This window comes from Scatophagus argus, chromosome 8, assembly GCF_020382885.2.
Source record: "Scatophagus argus isolate fScaArg1 chromosome 8, fScaArg1.pri, whole genome shotgun sequence".
Taxonomy (NCBI): Eukaryota; Metazoa; Chordata; class Actinopteri; family Scatophagidae; genus Scatophagus; species Scatophagus argus.
The window spans coordinates 5,101,850-5,120,412 of NC_058500.1; the positions used below are offsets into that span (position 1 = coordinate 5,101,850).

Sequence of the window (18,563 nt, forward strand, 5' to 3'; positions counted from 1 at the left end):
TTGATGAAACAAAAAGAGGAAAGAGGAGAGAGAGAGAGAGAGAGAGAACATAACGTTTTGAATTTTTTTTCCCCAAAAGTCTGCTCAAGGGAAGACGACACATCATGAAGAAGATGCAGCAATAATGTAACAACCAGTTTCACACTACAGCCTCGCAGCTCCACAAACTGTATGTACATAACTACAAGAAGAGATGAGGAATCACCAGGGGTCCCTGTCCCTTAATAAAGAGCCCACCCGAGAGAAAACGGCTTGACATCAGGCCGCGTCAAAAGATCAGCAATGAGGTATTCGCCAGCTTTTTTTTTTGTTCACAACGTGTGGACACTGTGGTGAGACTTTAAACCCTCCTTCCCCCCAACAACAGCCTTGAAGCATCTGCTTGGCAGTCAAAGGAAAAAGAAAACAAAAAACAAAAACCTTCAAACGCATTCATCGGTTCGATCAACTTTACGTTCACAGTTGGGAGACAGTGAGTATATAAAATGGGAAGAAAAGATTGTGCATCTTATTCTTACACATGTATTTATAAATTGCACGCCTGCTCTACAAGTACCATCTGATTAGAAAGCCGCCGTTATGCATGACATCCACGTCTCTAGAAAGGCAAATGTGAAGTCTCTCCGTGACTAAAGGCAAGCGCGTCAGTAATGTATGCCGTTCAAGTGCATATGAATCAACAAAACACAAAGAACAAACGGTGCTTGTGGAAGAAAATCCATCGGAGTAAATGTTAAGACCTAACTATGATACAGCATGTGGACAGTTTCCTCTTGTGGGTTTTAACATTATTCTACAAAAGGTAATGAGCCCTCTCTTTGTTATAAAATAATGAACAGCAAGCAGAAAACAGCACACATACATGCACTCACTCACACACACACACACACACACACACACACACACACACACACACACACACACACATACATAAACCCTGTTGGTCAGTGGGATGGTGATACATCACTGTCTGAGGCAACATTTAAAGGAACAGTTCAACATTTTTGGAAAGGGGCTAATTCTCTTTTGCGCGCAGAGCTACTTGAGAGATGAATGAGAAGCTACAGCCGGAAGCTGATTAGCTTAGCTTAGCGCAAAGGCTAGAAACGGGGAAAGAGCTAGCTTTGCCCTGTGTGGAACGTAACGCCTTATAAAACCCCATTTTTCATTTCTCTCTTTTTTTTTTTTTCTTTTTTTTTTTCCATGAAATATACAAACAATCGAGAAGGCAGATTTTCTTAAACTGGGATAAGTAACAAAGCCATTTCCACCTGATTCCTATCTAAGCTAACTGGCGACAGGGGATAGCTTCATATTTAATGTACAGACATGAAAGTGGTATTGACTGTCTCAGCTAACTTGCGACAAGAAAGGGACCGAGCCAATTCTCAAATGTCAAACTATTGTCTTCAGAGGACAACCTCACAGAGTTACGCTCAATAACATCGAAATCCTAGCGTTAACAAGTTCCCTACTGTGTGTAGCAGCCATACAAAAAGGTCTGGATTACAGTTTGATATGTTCCATTTCATTTTTGACCTTGCAAAGATTAATGATAGTACGTAGTGTTGATTGCAAGTCTTCTCTCCTGATGACTAAACTCCATGTTAATACTAAAAACTACTTTTGCACTTTCACTACGCTTTTCACGGTGAAGGCATTGAAATGGTTCTGGGAGACAAAAAAAAAAGATCTGAGGTGCAAATCAGAGAGCTGACAAAAGCCACAGCAAAAACAGAAATAGCACTAAGACTTCATCTTCGATGGTGCGCAAACTGTTGCAGATAATTCTGTCAGTATGCAGCAGACCGCCTAACTGCAGACATGAATAATAGAGACTGACAATAGCATGGCAATAAGATCTCTTGGGGGGGGAGACTAAAGATAGAAGATGTTACCTCAACCAGGATACGAGTGAAACAAGAGGGAAAGCGACTAGAGAACACTGAGAGCTTGTCAGGTTTGAGGGATGAATGGACGTAGACAGGTGGCACTACAGCTCAACTGATAGAAATATGTAAACTGGTATTCTATTCTTCATTGAAAGGAGTTAGTAGGAGGGGTGGGGAGGTGGGGAGGAGGTGAGGCAGGGAGGCGGGGAGGGGAGTGCAGGGGTTAGTAGATGGGTTTGATTGAGCACAGGATTTCCTATGTCAAGGGCAATGCATCCGCGGAGGCCTTTGGGGCAGCCCGTTATGAGAGGGTCGGTCTTGGTTGTAGGAGGACGTGGAGGAGCGCGAGGGACCTCTTGAGTTGTTAGAGTGCTGTGAAGTAGGACCAGAAGAGCCACCGTCGCCCTGGTAGCGATGGTTAGCGCGACCAGCATTCCTGTCGTGGTAGGAACCGCCGTTATACCGCTGACCACCTGAGTGATACCCTTGTCCTTGGAAAGTACGCCTGTTGCCTTGGAAAATCTGAGAATTGAAGATCAGTCAGAATTATCGACAGGTAAATAAGCATCTGTGAAGTGTGAGGCTGTTTTACGGGCTGAATGTTTGACCGCTTTGGCAGCTGACCTGTTTGTTTGGTGGGGGCCGGCTTTCACTTGGGGTGCTTTGGGTTTGCGTGGAAGGAGGAGGAGGAGGAGGAGGAGGAGTTTCCTGTAGGCTTGGGCTGGCAACAGAAGAGGACGTGGAGCTACAACGAGACCGATTTGAGTAGCCTGTACGCGGATGGTAAACTGCAAAAGAAACAACAAAGCTAATCACGAGCAGTACAACCCAGCAGCGGCCTCATAAAGCCTACTTAATTATCCTGAAGTAAAACCCAGAGAAGCTCTTTCATTTTTGCTTTAGTATTTGGGATGTGAAAGAGCTCTGAGAGAGACCGAGTGAGACCGTCGCTACATTTTACAAACCACGCGTCAGAGTACAACACGAGACGAAGCAGAATACGCTGGCGAGCCAGCAAAATGCCTCAGCTAAAAAGCTAATTGGTCACAAACTCACTTTGCAAAATGAGCACGTTGCCCTCCAACCTCACACACTCCACACAAGTGCCAGCCACACAGCTTAAGTGTATTTCTTTATTTTTAACTTCACAAGGTGTTCTTCAAACCACCCGAAAAGTCTCAGAACAGACATCGTACATCCTGTGTCAGATGTGTGAGGTGAGTTTAGTAAAAGTTCCAAGTAAGACAGTTTTGTTACTGCACAGTCTTTTAAGTTAATAATCTGATTTTATGAGACTAATCCCTGCTCAAGTTCCGTTAAGTTACATGAATTGAGAATGTGTGTGTGTTCCTCAGTAACAATAGTGATGCAATGGCTTTCTCTGAAACCATGTGATGGAAACGTGTTATTTTAAAACACATTTTTGTCTGTAAATAGAAGCTGAGGAAGCTCGGCGGGACCAAAACATCCCTGAGAACCAATAATTCTGTGGATAACATTTAGTGTTGTGCCCAGGCTCAGCTTGTTTTTGAGGGGTTTTGGTGCCAAAAACAAACAGATGATGCATGTAGTTTTTGATTCTTTGAATATTTTGGCAGCTATTGGACCTCTTGCAGTCTTTTTGTGTTTTTAGTTTTGTCTATTTTCCCTCCAAGTCACTAAAATGGCTCACCTTTTGGCCTTGTTTAAACATATAATAATTACTTTATTAGCTAACAGCCTGCTGTGACTGTGGATATGACCTTACAAACCTTCTGAAACTGATCTGCATGTATTTTGTGATTGGTGGGGAAGGTGTACCTGATCCAAACCCTGAGATGCTTGTCTTCAGTGGTTCAAGATCAAATGTAAATCTTACGGCTTTCCCAAGGTCCTCATCATATTTACGCTCGCTCACAAAGTGCTGTCAGAAAAAAAGAAGAGACAACCAATTATTTTAATCACCAGCATGCTCCAAAATGCAGCAGGAAAATATTCAATTCAATTCAGTTTATTTATATAGCGCCAATTCACAACAAAAGTTATCTCATGACACTTTGCAATTAGAGCAGGTCTAGACCAAACTCTTTAATTAAACTGTAATATAGAGAACCCAACATGCCCCAATACATTTGCTCTGTACTTTCAATTATTATTTCTGCTCGTGGTTCCCCTCAGAAGAGACAACAATGCTGAGATTTTTAATTTGCTTTTGATCCTCAGCGACACCCACTTCACAGTCAGTCAGCTGTGTACTCATTGAAACGCAGACAGTCAGACAGTCAGTCAGTCAGTCAGTCAGACAGACAGACAGTCAGTCAAGGCCAAACTGCAGCAGTACCTTAATTTCTGCCCGCAGTTCAGTCAACTGCTCCTCAGACATGGACGCCGACTGGTCTGTCAGCCGTCTGAGCTCCTCCGCTCTTTTCTGCCGGGCGTCCAAAATCAACACTGAAAGACAAACAACGTGAAATGAAACTGGTGTCTGTGACTGCTGTGAAACCAACGAGACCTACGATCTTTTCTCTGTGTGGTGATTCTGATTCAGAGTGCAATAAAATTTCTGCCCAATGATTATGCCCAGTTAAAGGTCTAGAGTGTAGAATTTAGTGACATCTAGTGGTGAGACTGAAGATGGCAACCACCCGAACACCACTCGCCTCATCCTCCTCTATAGTGGCTGCTACAAAGATGAAAAAAGAATGGAGGAGGACCTGCTCCATCTATGGATGTAAAAGATTCATTTTGGAAACCAAAACTAAGAATGTGACCCATAAATTGAGCAAAACCTTAAAGATATTCAGTTTACAGTCACAACTAGAAAATCAGCAAATGCTCACAAATCAGAAGCTGCAATTACAGAATAGTTGCTATTTTTTTCAGATTGTCTAAAAAGCTGCCATTTATTATAATATTTTTGATACAATATCCTAATCAATCAGCTGTTGTTAATTTACTTTTCAGTTTTACAACTAGTACCCTGCAGTCCCAGTAAGTTTCAATTTCCTGTGAGAACTCAGCTGTGTATCTTTTGTAATAACAGTACAAAGTACAGCTGACTCAGCGTCCAACGATAAACATGGGTCAAAGATAAAGCCGAGCTCAAGATACTGCATACGTGCAGATAAGGAACTGACACGAGCACTAAACACACTTTTTTATAGCATTTAAATATGTACAGTAGCTATGCAGTTACTTCAAGAACTGTGTTACATGTCTGCTCAAAACACAATATGTGGTGCCAACTGCGCCACCTGCTGGGAAACTACAGAAAAAGATTAAGAAATGAAGCACCTTTGCTTCTCCTCTGGAACGAGGCTGAATATCCATGCAAACCGGAGAAACTGCACAGGCCTGCTTGCTTTTTCTTCCTGAGGGGCTGTCATAAACAACACGTAGCCCTGTTTTTCTGTTTTATATGACTGGAAGCTGAACATTCACATTTCCAGATGGCAACTTAAGCTTTTGGAAAATGGGATGTACAACTAACTGTTTGGATGATCGATTACCTCCTCATTTAAATATCAAAACAGTTTCTTGTCCCAGGTTCTCAGTTGTGAGCAGTTGTGTTTGCCCATTTCTGACTGTTGCGGAAAAGTCACCAGCTAATGGATTACTTTAGAAAATAATTTCCAGATTAATCAATAATTAAAATAATCTCTGCCTGGAGCACCACACACTAGCACCAGCTACAGTGCTGGTACCATGCAGTAGCACTGGTAACTTCAGCACCATAGTAAGGATCAACATAAGGATCATCCTGGGCTGGACTAAACAACACTGAGAACATCCTGTATGTCCTCATTTGGAGCATTTTAACAGTCATATCATTTCCTATAGCAGAGCAAAAGCTGGTGAGGGAAACCATCTATTAACAAGTGTACCACAGAAAGCAGACTAGTAGAAGGTTCTGAGTAAACCTGCCTCTTGTAATGTCGAAGAAATACTAGAGTTTCTTCGCTTTCCTCTCAATTCCCCACACACACTGTGCACAAAGACAGCATTGACTCTCCCTTGACACCTGACACTATTCAGTATTTCCAGGCCTGGAACACACAACACTCCACACTGAGAGGGCAGAATAAGAGCGAATGGCCTACTTATACAAATATGCAGTCTTGCTCTGTCATGTTACATACTCAAACACACAGCGGTATGCACTAGGTATATTAGGACCCCTAGGGAACCACTGCAGTTTTGAAGAAACTGGGACTTGATGTTCAACAATCTCTTTGACTACCTCTCAGGAAGTGATTTAGGTCAGATGCTCCAAGCCCTCGAGTGAGGCGATCACGTTATGTGAAGAAAGCTAACAGCTCCCGGGCACCAATGTGACAAGCAGGTTGTGGTTCAGTCTACATACTTGAAAATACTTACTGGCCTCTGCTTTGACTTTGTCCATTTCTCCCAGTAGAGTCACTTCTCTGTCCATTAAACTGGAACAAAAACGAGAGAGGAGGGGATCATTTTTCTCTTGTCACTTCAAGATAAGAGGAAATGTTGTGTATGCTGACTCACTCAGGGATCAGCTGCATCGCTGAATAACCGTGTCTAACAGGAAGGGCAACACAACTAGCATAACTGCATCTGAGTCGTGTAGTTACATCATCCCAAATGTTTCCGACAATGTTCAAACCCAGAGAAGTGCACGAACATGACTGAAACTAAAACATCACCTCGCCCGAGTCGCGTTCGCCAGATTTTAATCGCCATTAGTGGCTGTTTAATAATGATGACAACAACTCCCATGATTCCACGCCGCCACATCATCAAAGTTCCCCTCTTTTTTTTTTTTTTTTTTTTTTTGCCAATACAAGTGCATGTGCACTGTTCTGTCCGAGCTGGTTGAGACCAGGCGTGAAAAGGCATGAAAATAGTTTGCTGATAAAGCATTTTGAGATATTTTATTAGGCTTAATGGATCATATTCTGATAATAAAAAGGAATGATTTCAAGACATTATGCTGAAAAAACAAAAACAGAAAAATAAGCACTCCACTTCGTAACAACTGGGAAAGTATTTAACACGATCCTGCTTCCGACTGTGGCCACCTCCTCCACCACCAAAATCACCTCCCTGCACAGCGTTGTTCTTGGACGGTTGGCCTGAACACTTCTGCCTTTAGATGGTTGGATGCCGTATTGTTCGAGCTAGTTCAAGCGTGCTGAGCGCCTTACAGTCACGATCTAGCTCTCTCTCCAGTGAATTATTAAAAAGCCTTTGAACGGTAAATACCAACAAGTTATGTGGGTAACTGGCTGACTGCAATTGGCTTGAATTAAGCAACACCCACGACATACTTGGGATTTGTCATTAAATGCTATCCGTGGCTGTTTGATCATTACTCGGATCAGATACTGATATGATCTATTTTTTTTTCCCCCAGCAGAAAATCAAATACTGCTCTTTAAGGTTGTGTATCTTAGCTGGTGGCTGTTTCTGGGCTACAAGTCTGAATTTCTCACACAAGTTTTCCTCCATTTGTCTTTTTAAAAGGCTACAACATGACATACTGGAGTTTTCTTTCCATTTTAGACGCGAGTATCTACCTCAGAAGTGCTGTCAGAGCCTCATGGGAGCGATAGGTGTCGAACACCGACAGAACAAACTGCCTTTTATCTTTGCTAAAATGAAAGCGTGCGAAGCTAACACAGCAGTGATGGGGAGCTATGAGTGGAGCTAAATGGATATCCTTTTCAACCACTGTATAGTGTTTCATCTTTTCAGAGAGAACAATGAAGGACATCTCTACGAGAAATACAACACATCCTAACAATACTTTAAAACCTCTGTATTTACATTAAAAATACTGCATATTATATATATATAAATATATATATATATATATATATATGATGAATACATACTATCAGGACGCAGACTTCTCTCTTTACGCTCATGTTGTTCTGAGTCACATTAGGTTGAAGAGTTTTGGGGTTGAGTATGCTTATCTTCAACACACATAAATACTTACTGCTCAGTAGAGCTGAACCTGGATTTTGTCTTGCATATGCTAGTCGCATCTGTGAAAGCCTGTACACTAAACGCTGAACAAGCTAAAGCAAATGGACCTTGTCAAATGCGCCGTGCTGAGTTAGAAGTGACAGCAATGCATACATACAAAATGATCACAGTATTACTTTGGTTTGTATTAATCGTTATATGTGTAATACACCAATACCTTTAGCCTGTAACGGGCTCTGTCAAAGCTACCAGAGTTTCAACACATGTATTAGTCTGCAATCTACTATGCAGAAGTGCTGTCTCAGTGTCATCAAAAAGGACAAAGGTAAGACAGATGCCCTTTGGCTCACTGATAGTAAAAAGAAATCTAGAAAAATGCAATAACACCAATAATGCTTTAGTAATCACGCAACCTGAATTAAAGACACAAAGTCAAGGAACATAAACAATCTTTTCTGACCAAATGGTTCAGAGAAATACAGACCTAGAGGAACTAACCTCAGTCCACTTCCACCATTCAAGGAAATGATGACTCAATACATTAGCTTTATTTATTTATTTATTTATTTATTATAGAAACGTCTCCAATGAAACTAGGAAACTTATATTTGTGTTAGTTAACCATTTTGGACAAAGCAGGATTAACCTCCAAACAAAAGCTCAAGGACGCCAACCTCAAACTTGGTATCTTTAAATTTTGCCATTTTTTATGTGGCCTTCCTGTTTATTTTACAGGTTAGCCTGTTTGACTTGGCAGTAGCACATTTTACAACCAGACCCACACACTGGAACAATGCATAACAGGCCAGGTTCATGTGAGGCCAGAAAAATAACCAGAGTAATAGGTGGATTTGGGAAACTGTTCATACACGTTAAACGTCACACTGCAGTGCAAGCTCAGCTGGCTTTGCTCTAACAGGAAAACCGCTCTGCTGGGTGACCCACGCTGCTATGTGTGAGCATATGATGCTGCCACATGTAACTGTACTTGATAGACTTGGCCTGTGGTGCGTTGACTAGGGTATTAACATAATATACTTTAGGCGTTCTGTTAAATAAAGGCAGTTAAGATGCTCAATCCTACCCCTCATCTAACTCTAAGAATCAATAGCGTTATATTTACTAATAAACTTCCATTACAGGGCAGGCTACTCCTCCCAAAGACACATGGAGGCCAATACCCAATAGTCAGTGCTATTTAAAGCCAATAAACACATCAGTTTGTGCAAGAATTTTACTTTCTTATGATATGTTTCCACTGAGAGCAGCATTTGAAATAATGCATGACTCTGATGTTTGAGTTGAATGTAAAGACCAATTGAAATGGCTGCCCCTTGTCATATTGGTATTAAAGTGTCAAGTTGTGGTTGCTGCAGTGTCTGGTTATATATTGAACAACACTACCCCCGGAACAATCATACAGGAACTAAATTCAGTCCCCGAGTTCCTCAAATGGTGCTTGGTCCCCTGGGAAAGCTCCTGCAGTGAAAACAACCTGCAGTGTTTTGCTGTACCTCACTTTTCAACATGCTCAAATATTTTACCACCTTCCTTAAGATTTCGCTACAGCCACCGTGACCAGAGGCAGACTTTAAACAGAAATTTACACACCAGCTCTGGAGCTCAGAAAACGTCTGCTTCATCCTCTTGATTGAGGAATCCATCTCCTCCTTGACCACCATCCTGTATCGAGTCAGCGAGGCGGTGCATCTCTGCAGGTCCTTCACGGAGCGGTCAATGTTGGAAGCTGAGAGGCAGACATTGTACATGACTTAGGCAAAGGTGCTACGGTACAGGTTTTACGTTCACTTAGTGACAGCTTAATTCATAATCCAACAATGCATTCTGACAATAAACTACAAGCAGGACAAGATCATTTGGGAGGTAACGGGTGTTTTTGACTAACCTATCTTCTTGACTCCTGACGATACTTGATCATCAGTGGTGGGCGCTAATGAGGAAGTTGGTGGATGTGAATTTGAGCCCGGCCTGTGTCGGGTCTTGTTCCCTCTGGGACCCTGGTGATTCCTCCCTCCTTGTTGTAAGGCAGGACTTGGAGCACTACCTTGACTTTCTGCTTCTGCGACTGTGAGAATTCAATTCAGTTCAATTCGGTTTATGAGAGAGAGAGAGAGAGAGAGAGAGAGAGAGAGAGAGAGAGAGAGAGAGAAAGAGAGAGAGAGAGAGAGAGAGAGAGAGAGAGAGAGAGATAGCAGACAAGCAGAGATGCATAGCAGCAGTAATAATACCAGGAGTATTACTTTACAGTAAATGAAGTACGTATGTCTCAAACTTTACCCAAAACTGTTTAAAACAGAGATGCCAGAAGACCCAAAATAGTCGACAAGTCAGTCAGCAGCAGAGCGGATTATAGCCAGACTTGAAATAAATGAATTTCTCAATTTTCCCCTATTACAGTCCAAGATTTCACTAATCATGGTTCTTTTGTGGCACAAGCTTCTCACTGGCCATGCTGCAAGCTATAAGTGACTTTGCCTTATTTATATACAAGACCAAAGGTAGAGCCATGTGACCTATGTCGTCCAATCAGCATCAGCATCTTGTTTTCAGTCACTCTATCAGTTTGTTCATGTAACATGGATCTGCTGGTCAGTCAAAAACCATCTTTAATGGTCTCTCTGTACTTCATGATGCACCTTCTACGAGATGCTAAGCGTATTTTTTTTAATTTCCCTGTATTTGGACCTTCTGCTGCTTACCGGTAGCTTCGGATGTAGCAGGTTCAGAGTCCAGCTCTGCTGCATCCAGGGAGGCAGAGTCCAACTGTTCACTCAGAGAATCAAGTGACTCTCCATCCATTACTGATCCGTTGGCATGAAAGCCGTTCATCTCATCCTTGGCCTCCTCGGGCAACGTGGCCTCAGGCGGAGCAGGTTCTGCTGAGACCTCTGGCTGAGGCTTGGGCTTCTTTTTCTTCTTGGGCTGGACATAGAGATATCAATGTCAAACTTCTTTGTTCAGATTCCCTTTGTTCGTTATCTCTGTCCTAATCAGCACTGACTTGGATCAATTCAGCACACACACACACAAACACAGGAAGAGATGTGTTTTGACGTAAGCTGAAGCTGAAATAAAAGTTTTGGCACTCAGATTCAGATGCCACTCCCTTGCCTTAATCCATTGTTCAACGAAGGGTACTTTGAAATCTAATTTTAGCAAGTACAGCAATTACTTTCAAAAACTGAGATACTGACATAAAAATGATAACTCAACAAAGGGATATTCTAGATGCACACTTTGTGATTCTCACCTTCTTTTTACCAGTGACATTCCACTCCTTCAGGATCTCAACTGCACTCCCTGAAAGGCGCAAAGCAAACAATGATGACGAAGGTACACGGCATAGCATGAAAGGTTCAAAATGTTGAAATACCCATCCCAATAAATGAATGCCCCGAGGCGGTGTTAAGCCAAAGCTAAAATAAGGAACAAAGCAGAGTGACGTAAGGGGACAACCTCCTTGGTCTATAATTAAACTTGTCGAAGTAAAGGCATGTAAATGACATTCAGACCTCTGACTGCAAAGTATGGCATGCATGAAAAAAATGTTTTCAAGGTCAGGTCTAGCATAAGCAATGGATGGCATCACGCCAGGACAAAAGCTCTAAATAAAAAAGATCATCAAAGTATTTGCAGGCAATAAACCAGCATACATAACATTCCTTTTCTTTACGTGGTCTGAGTATCACTGTCATCAAGGAATAACTGCTGTAGATAAGCAATACTAATACTACCAGTTTTATGGTATGTAACTACAGTAACTTCTTGTAAGGGAAGTGTCAGCAATTTCTTATTCCTGACGTTCTCATACCTTCTAAGAAAGCTTGAACGGCCTTGTCAACACAGTTCTCAAAATGTTGTAACACCAGCACAATCTCATTGTTACTTTTGTTGGGGACAACTGCTCTGACAGCACTGATCTGTAAAATAAAAACACAACGTATGAGAGGAACAGGTTTTTCATATCATCTCACACTGACTCAGTATGTACTGTGAAAGTGAAGGAGATGAATGATACAGAAATGTACTCTAGTTCTTATTCATGTACTACAAATAGCGACATACATAAATGTTTCAGGAGTCTGTTTTATTTGGTGCAAACAGAGAATGATGCGTAAACAACCCGGAAGCTTCAATGCAAATATTCACAGTTTTAACTTATTTTGTAGCGTCAATCTGTCCAATAATCTTCTTTATTGTCACTATTAAGCAACCCTTCAGCAATAAGCTTGACTGGTAGTAATGAATCTTCTGACCAGGTAACTGTGTTCAAAAATCTTTACTTAAATAAGCAAAAACAAAGCTACAAGATTCAATCATGAACGGACCGTCAAGAAACTATGTTGCTCCTTAGGCTGCGTAATCATAACTGACGCCCAAGTGGCTGCGACATCACAAACAATCAACTCAAAAAAGGGGCATAACAACATTTTTCAGTTAACTACTGAACACTGTCATTACGGCTCCTACATATTTATTTATTCTTATTTTTGGCCAGGTATCCATAACTCACATTATAAAGAACCAGAATATCTTTTAGCAGTTTTGACTTCCACTAATGAAACTCGAAATGTGTCTTAAAACTTGGCGAAAAAAAGTAGAAACCAAAACCCCAAAAAATCTGCCATGAAAACTGAAAATTGAAACTGTGCCGTTTCATTTTTCTCAAGTTGAGTCCATTACAGATTAACAGCTTTCAAGATCCTATCATGAAAGTGCTTGACTTGTTCACCAGCTGCTCATGCTCTGAAAACTTGCCCTCTCATGTTTACTGTTGCCAAAAAACAACTCACTGAGAAACTGCTGCATCGAGCCCAAAACTAATGAACTGAATGTCAACACTAACGAGTGGATTCACCGACACCGAGTGGAAATATTTTACTTAAAGAGCACATTAGAAGCTCGGTGAAATTAAACTAGAACTGTGACGTGAAATGTGATTTTGTGTTTCAAATGTAACCATTCAGCGAAAAACCTGCAGGCTCTTCGTGTCAGTCGTGTTCATTGTGTGTACACGTCTTACCTTCTCCTTCATCCTCTCGGCTGTTCCTCCCTGGGACATGACCATTTTTGAGCGAGTGTCAAACACCACCCCAGACGTATCTGGACAAATATGTCAAACACCAAACTCACATTGTTTACTCAGGACTTTGCAAACCACTGTAGGGCATCATTTGCAAAACAAAGCAGCCACCAGACATCTTCAGAGATTTCCTAGAAAGGCTTTTCATTTATGAATACCAATCACTTTGCAAAGGCAGACTCAGATAGTTTGATTATAGGTTTGATTCGTTTAATGTACGAGAGTGAGAATCTGTTGAATCCAGCATCACCGCACATTGTACTGTGGAGGTGGAAGGACGTGTTATTTAGACATTAAAGCAGAGCCACTTCAGCTATCAGCCTGAGGAAAATAAAAAGGGACAAAAGCTCACATCACATCTGTGCCTGAATAGTCTGGAATTTGTGTCAGACTTAAAAGACTGAAAACCTCCTGGGAGGAAAAAAAATCCAGCATTCTTTGGAGAAGAAGTTAAGGGTTTTGGTTATCAGACAAAGAGTGAAAATGGTCCAATCAAGAAGAGGTGGCTTTAAGATAAAAAACGAATTTTCAACAAAAGGTCTGAGGACACTTCTTCTTGAGACTGATGAGCAAAAGCTGAGTGTGAAGGTTCTGGGTAAAGTCCAAAGTTAATCTATGGCCACTTAAAGACAAGACAGAAAGACAGGGCCCTTGTAAAAGTTGTTTTTCTCATGCACAAAAGTAGGTTAATGTCACTGTAAACGTCTACAGCGTTTCTCTTCATAACTATTCAAATGCACTGTTAAAGTATTGCCATCTGTTAGACTGCCTTTGCACTTTTAGGGCTACTCCATTAGATTCCATGCGAAAACAATTACGCACACATTTATTTGTTAAATAATTTACAGCCAAACTTAAACATTCATCTAGACAATGCAAAACACAACTGAGAAATTGTTGATGTGTATGTTTTACACACTGAACACATACTATCAAATACACATTTTTATTTTACCATTTTGTGCTAAGTGCTAATGAAGAAACACATACCCTTTTGGCTGTTTTTCTTTGCCATGCTGTCGCACCGAAGTATCCGAGAGACTCTTGGTTGTACAGCTCCACAAGACGGTAATAACCCTTCAAATATTGTTTAAGCTGGTGTTCAAATCAGGATTTCAAGTGTGGTAACTTTCACTTTGAGAATTTTTCTCTTGTTAAAGAAGATTCCAACAAGGCTCACAACTGGCAGGACGGTTGGAATAACAAGGTTCAGATCAGGCCGCAGCCATTTAGGCAAAGATTCGGGTTTTCCTTGTGTTTCTCCTCCAAGTTGATCCAAATCTGCAGGCCGAAAAAGGGAGGGGGGGAAGAAAAAAACAGCTGTGTTATAGAAACCACTGATCGAAAATGGCTTTGCACCATGGTCTAGAATGAAGGAAAACAAAACTTACATTCAAATTAACTGTGGTCTTGCTTTATGAAGCAAAAATGCACAGGTACTAAGTCTCCACTTCTGTAAGATCTGAAAATGTGAATGCAAATCAAATGAAATCCAAATCCTCTGGCTATAAAACGTGAATGAAAAACAGATTTTGGTAAGTTACTGTCTGTCTGGCAGAGCATTCGCCAAAAAAATCTGCAGTTAATATTGTCCTTGGCAGAAATGCAGCATTTAGTTACAAGGGGGAAAAAAGTTAGCAAGAGAAACACATCTTTGAAGGGTATTTCCTTTTTCTCCATGCTCTGCAGGAGCGCTGGGTGATGATGTTATAAGGGTTACAGAGACTATTCACTATGCGTTTAGTCGGGGCCATTTCAATCCCAAACTTAAACACATTTTCATACAGCCAAACTCATAAACCAGCTGCCACAAGAGTTGCTGGATGTCACCATTGTCACTACGATAAAAGCTTTTCAGGTTTCCCCTCCTGTCACGGGAAAACTTGCAATGTGCTTTAACTTTTCTTGACTCATTTTTGTTACTGTCAACGAAACTGTGAATTAGCAACCGAGAAGCTGACTAGGCAGTCACGCTGATAATACAGAAAGAAATGGCTCATATTACACAAAATCTGTCAAGGCATATCATCCTCAGCTCCCAAATAAAGTTTGCCATTTGTTGTTTGTTAAGCATGTTTGCTGTGAAATTCGTAAGATCAAAAGAGACACATTGGAAGATAAAAAGAGGGAAAAAGGAACATCTGTGTGTCTCTAAAACAATCTCTGGAAACGATTCCATCATCCTGCTGAGCAATCCATCAACACTACAGATAGCTTAAGCTCTTTTACAGACTACAGCCAAGTCTGAGCTACATTAATTATGTCCCAAGTCTTAAAAATGCTTCAACCAGACCTGCAGCAATGTGGACCCATTTTATGAGCCAGCTGTCCGTCCACCAACACCGCCCCCTTTCAGGTTTCTCTTTCTGACCCTAATTTTCTAGAAAATGAAACTTAAAAACTGTTCAAACCCACACCCTCTTGAGTAGGACTTGACGTGCGACGGTCCAGGTTCCCTGCACCACCACACCTTTGCAGACGTCAAACTCTCACAAGCACAATCAACAAGTGACACTGCGGCGGCCACTCACGCAAACACAAGGATGCATTATGTTTATCAAGAGGGATGGTGCTTGAATCCTCGAGTGAGCCAGGTGCACTTGAGTCGAGTGATGTAACTCGGCGGAGGCGCTGGCTCAGCACTCAAATAAAACCGGGAATTGAAAAGTTTGTTTAAATACACATCTTAGAAAAAGAGGGTGTGTGTGTGCGTGTGTGTGTGTGTGTGTGTGTGTGTGTGTGTGTGTGTGTTATATATCTAAGATCAAACCCAAGAGGAGCTTCTGTCACGGTGGTGAGACACATACAGTAAATCTCACCACTGGCTGCAGTTAGCGACGGTTCTCACAGAGCTCAAATAAGAGTCTGATTAAGAATATTTTTCATCAACACTGGCAAATCAAATCAAAATCGTTTCAGGTATGGAGCACTTCTTGATCTGGACTAGACAACCAAATATCCTTAAACGGCGAATGTGTTAAAGTGACAGCAGTAAATGCGAAGTTGTAGCTTATGTTACCTTATCAATTAAAGATCCCTGGCACCACTAGCCGCAGTTTATCCGGCATCTTGGATGATATATTCATTCGTGCAATTTGGTTTGAGGAAGTTAAATTAGCCTTCGCCTTATTGTAAAATAGACGTAAAAACGTATCCAAATGAACAGGGCTAAATCTAATGTCAGGATAAAAAAAAATAGCCTTAAAGATTTTGCGTCAAAAGCTGCCCAACCATTAACCATTAAATAACGTTAGCCAATTTAGCTAACTGCCCCGGTCTGTTGAACGCTGTAAAACAAAATTCTAATAACACAAGACTGTTAGCTTATTCCAGCTGTGCATACTCTTCTCAATTGCTAGCTAAATTTTACTTGCACAACAGCGTCTCTCGTTCAGTGTTTCATTTCAAATCCGCTCATTTCAAATATTTGGATGAAATCCGGAGATTACGTTTACGTTAGCTTGCTAACATCACCTTGTGTGATTAGATTTGCAGGGCTCTGCGTTACTGACCGCAGTAACTTGCTATTGACGTTAAATTCTCAAAAAACACTAAAAACGACTTAATACAGCACAAAGTATCAACGCCTTCTTTATGGATGGACCTTTGAATGCACCCTTAGCTAGCGCGCAGCTAGCAGGCTGCTCGGCTTTTATTATTCACTGCTCTACTGCAAGGCTAGCCATCCTTTAGCTACTAAACTAACAGCAAACGCTGAGCTACTACTAAAGCATTGCTTCTTAAATCGGTGATTAGTTCACTGTGCTAGCAGCTAAAAATATTAAATACGTACTTGGTTGTCTGCAAGAAAGCTGAAGAGTAGATTCTGGAAAAAGGTTACCGCAGCTCCTGTCGCCAGCCGTCTTAAGTGCCAAGTAGTCTGCTGTGGGCAATATTTTCCTAGACCAAGCGCCTTCGCGGTTGCCAGGTTGGACTCAAAAAGCGCCCTTTTTAATACGTTGAAGCAGTAAAAGTCTGTAATTCGGTTCACTCTTCAGCTTGGTCATTGAAAAACCTACTCCTTGTACTAAGTATTCCTGTTAATAGCTTATATTATTATTGTTGTTATTATTTACATCCATATTACCACTATAATTCAATTTACCTCTACCACTTTTTAGGTTTACCCACTTAATCCTAGCTATTTATTTATCTTCTCACTTTTTTGTTTTTATACTGCTATATTTTTTTATCTTTTTCACATTTTTTTTATTTAATTGCATGGCATTAGCACTAAGGTGAGAGAGAAACAGTACTTCAATTTGCCTGTAAATCCAGCATGTGTTGACAATAAAAAAATCGTTGAATCTTGCATCTCGTCACACATATGCCCACATTGCCCTGTGATCGCTGTTTCATTCCTTAAACGCATTTATACCACTGTAAAAGTTCTTTTTGACTCCAGCCACTGTTATTTTTTATGCCACCTACAAGTCTACAGCTTTAACTCTACAAAGTAAGAAAAGAAATAAAGAAAAGAAAATAAGCCAGAGAGTAAATAGGAAAGCATAGCATAAGCATACAAAACTCAAAGACAATAATTCATACAATGTAGCTGTAAGAATAAGAATAACATTCTGCTTAGTTTTTAAAAGAGGATTCATAAAAGGGAAAACATTAGATCATATAGTAGCTTTTTCCTTTGAGGATCAAAGAGAGTGAATAAGGCCAATTTATGAGCTACTCAGTAAGCTGGTATCTTTACAGAGAATCCAGATGCTCCCAGTTAATAGGCATGTCAGCAATATGAGGTGCATACCATAAATAAGATATTAAAATGCTATCAAATCAACATATAATCACTGAAGATTCTGTCTGTCTGTCTTCTTGACAAATCAGATGTTCAGTGATTATCAGATTAGCAACCACAACCCAAAGTTTTCTGACAATCATCTCATCCTTAAAATGAGATAAGGTGAGGTAGCACAGCAGCACAGGGATAGCAAAATAAGATATGGATGAATTAAATTACACAAAAGTAAATAAAATCAAGAAAGTAAAAACATACTAAATAATTAAGTATATATATATATATATATTAAGTTGCAAAAAAATAAGGGGTATTTACAAATTCATATCCTCAGTGCAGTAGCATATATACATAGGAATATTCCAATAATGTAGGTGTGCACCTCTGCAGTCTTCTTCTAGACAAAGCAAACAATACATCTGTTTTCAGAGACTACCTCCCATACTGGTAAATGTACTTTGATGTGTAAAATAAGTGTAGTATCCCTGGTGAATTTTACTGTTGTTGCATTGTCCATCACTGCATTGTTGCATTTTATACGTATATTCATTTCAAAAGCAGCATATCATGTAACCAGAAATCTATTAAAAATGTTAACCCTGTTAATCATTAAAAATAATAATATCCATAATTGTGCATAATGAATAATGGGAATGCTGACTTCTACATGTGACCTGTGAAAAGACCTGGCGATGCTGTCCATTTTTTCAGAACAGTTAAAACACTGATTACGTGTCCGAACCTGGCAACACACGATCCACGTCGTCATTTCCGAAGTTGAAGAACAAGGTTCGCATGGTTTGGTGCCTTGTATCGCCCGATTGCACACACAACTCAGAGGTCGGTGCTTGGTATTAGCTGTCCCACGCCACAG

General features: G+C 40.7%; 1 protein-coding gene across 3 annotated transcripts; it reads right to left on the minus strand.

The window, feature by feature from the left end:
* Positions 1-1,168: 1,168 nt before the first annotated feature.
* On the minus strand, positions 1,169-18,563 carry spats2 (spermatogenesis associated serine rich 2). Of its 3 annotated transcripts, XM_046398235.1 has the most exons (14): positions 16,733-16,864; positions 14,331-14,401; positions 13,930-14,220; positions 12,880-12,959; positions 11,668-11,776; positions 11,107-11,156; positions 10,556-10,778; positions 9,742-9,921; positions 9,447-9,582; positions 6,249-6,307; positions 4,213-4,322; positions 3,693-3,795; positions 2,517-2,680; positions 1,169-2,414 (listed from the first exon to the last, which is right to left on the minus strand). In XM_046398235.1, the coding sequence occupies exons 3-14, from the start codon at positions 13,952-13,954 to the stop codon at positions 2,154-2,156; spliced, it is 1,500 nt and encodes a 499-aa protein (XP_046254191.1). In that variant the 5' UTR covers positions 13,955-14,220; positions 14,331-14,401; positions 16,733-16,864; the 3' UTR covers positions 1,169-2,153. The 3 variants fall into 3 exon arrangements, with proteins under 3 accessions (XP_046254191.1, XP_046254192.1, XP_046254190.1); XM_046398236.1 differs by lacking the exons at positions 14,331-14,401; positions 16,733-16,864 and adding an exon at positions 18,432-18,563; XM_046398234.1 differs by lacking the exon at positions 14,331-14,401 and having other exon boundaries at positions 16,733-16,882.

What these genes read in the sequence shown, in the direction of transcription:
- spats2 (XM_046398236.1), bottom strand. Translation starts at nt 13,954, where the DNA reads ATGGCAAAGAAAAACAGCCAAAAGG. An exon ending in CGTTCAAGCTTTCTTAGAAG is followed by an intron (nt 11,157 to 11,667) that starts GTATGAGAACGT and finishes TGCGCCTTTCAG; the next exon opens with GGAGTGCAGTTGAGATCCTG. An exon ending in CAAAGTCAAAGCAGAGGCCA is followed by an intron (nt 4,323 to 6,248) that starts GTAAGTATTTTC and finishes TTTGTCTTTCAG; the next exon opens with TGTTGATTTTGGACGCCCGG.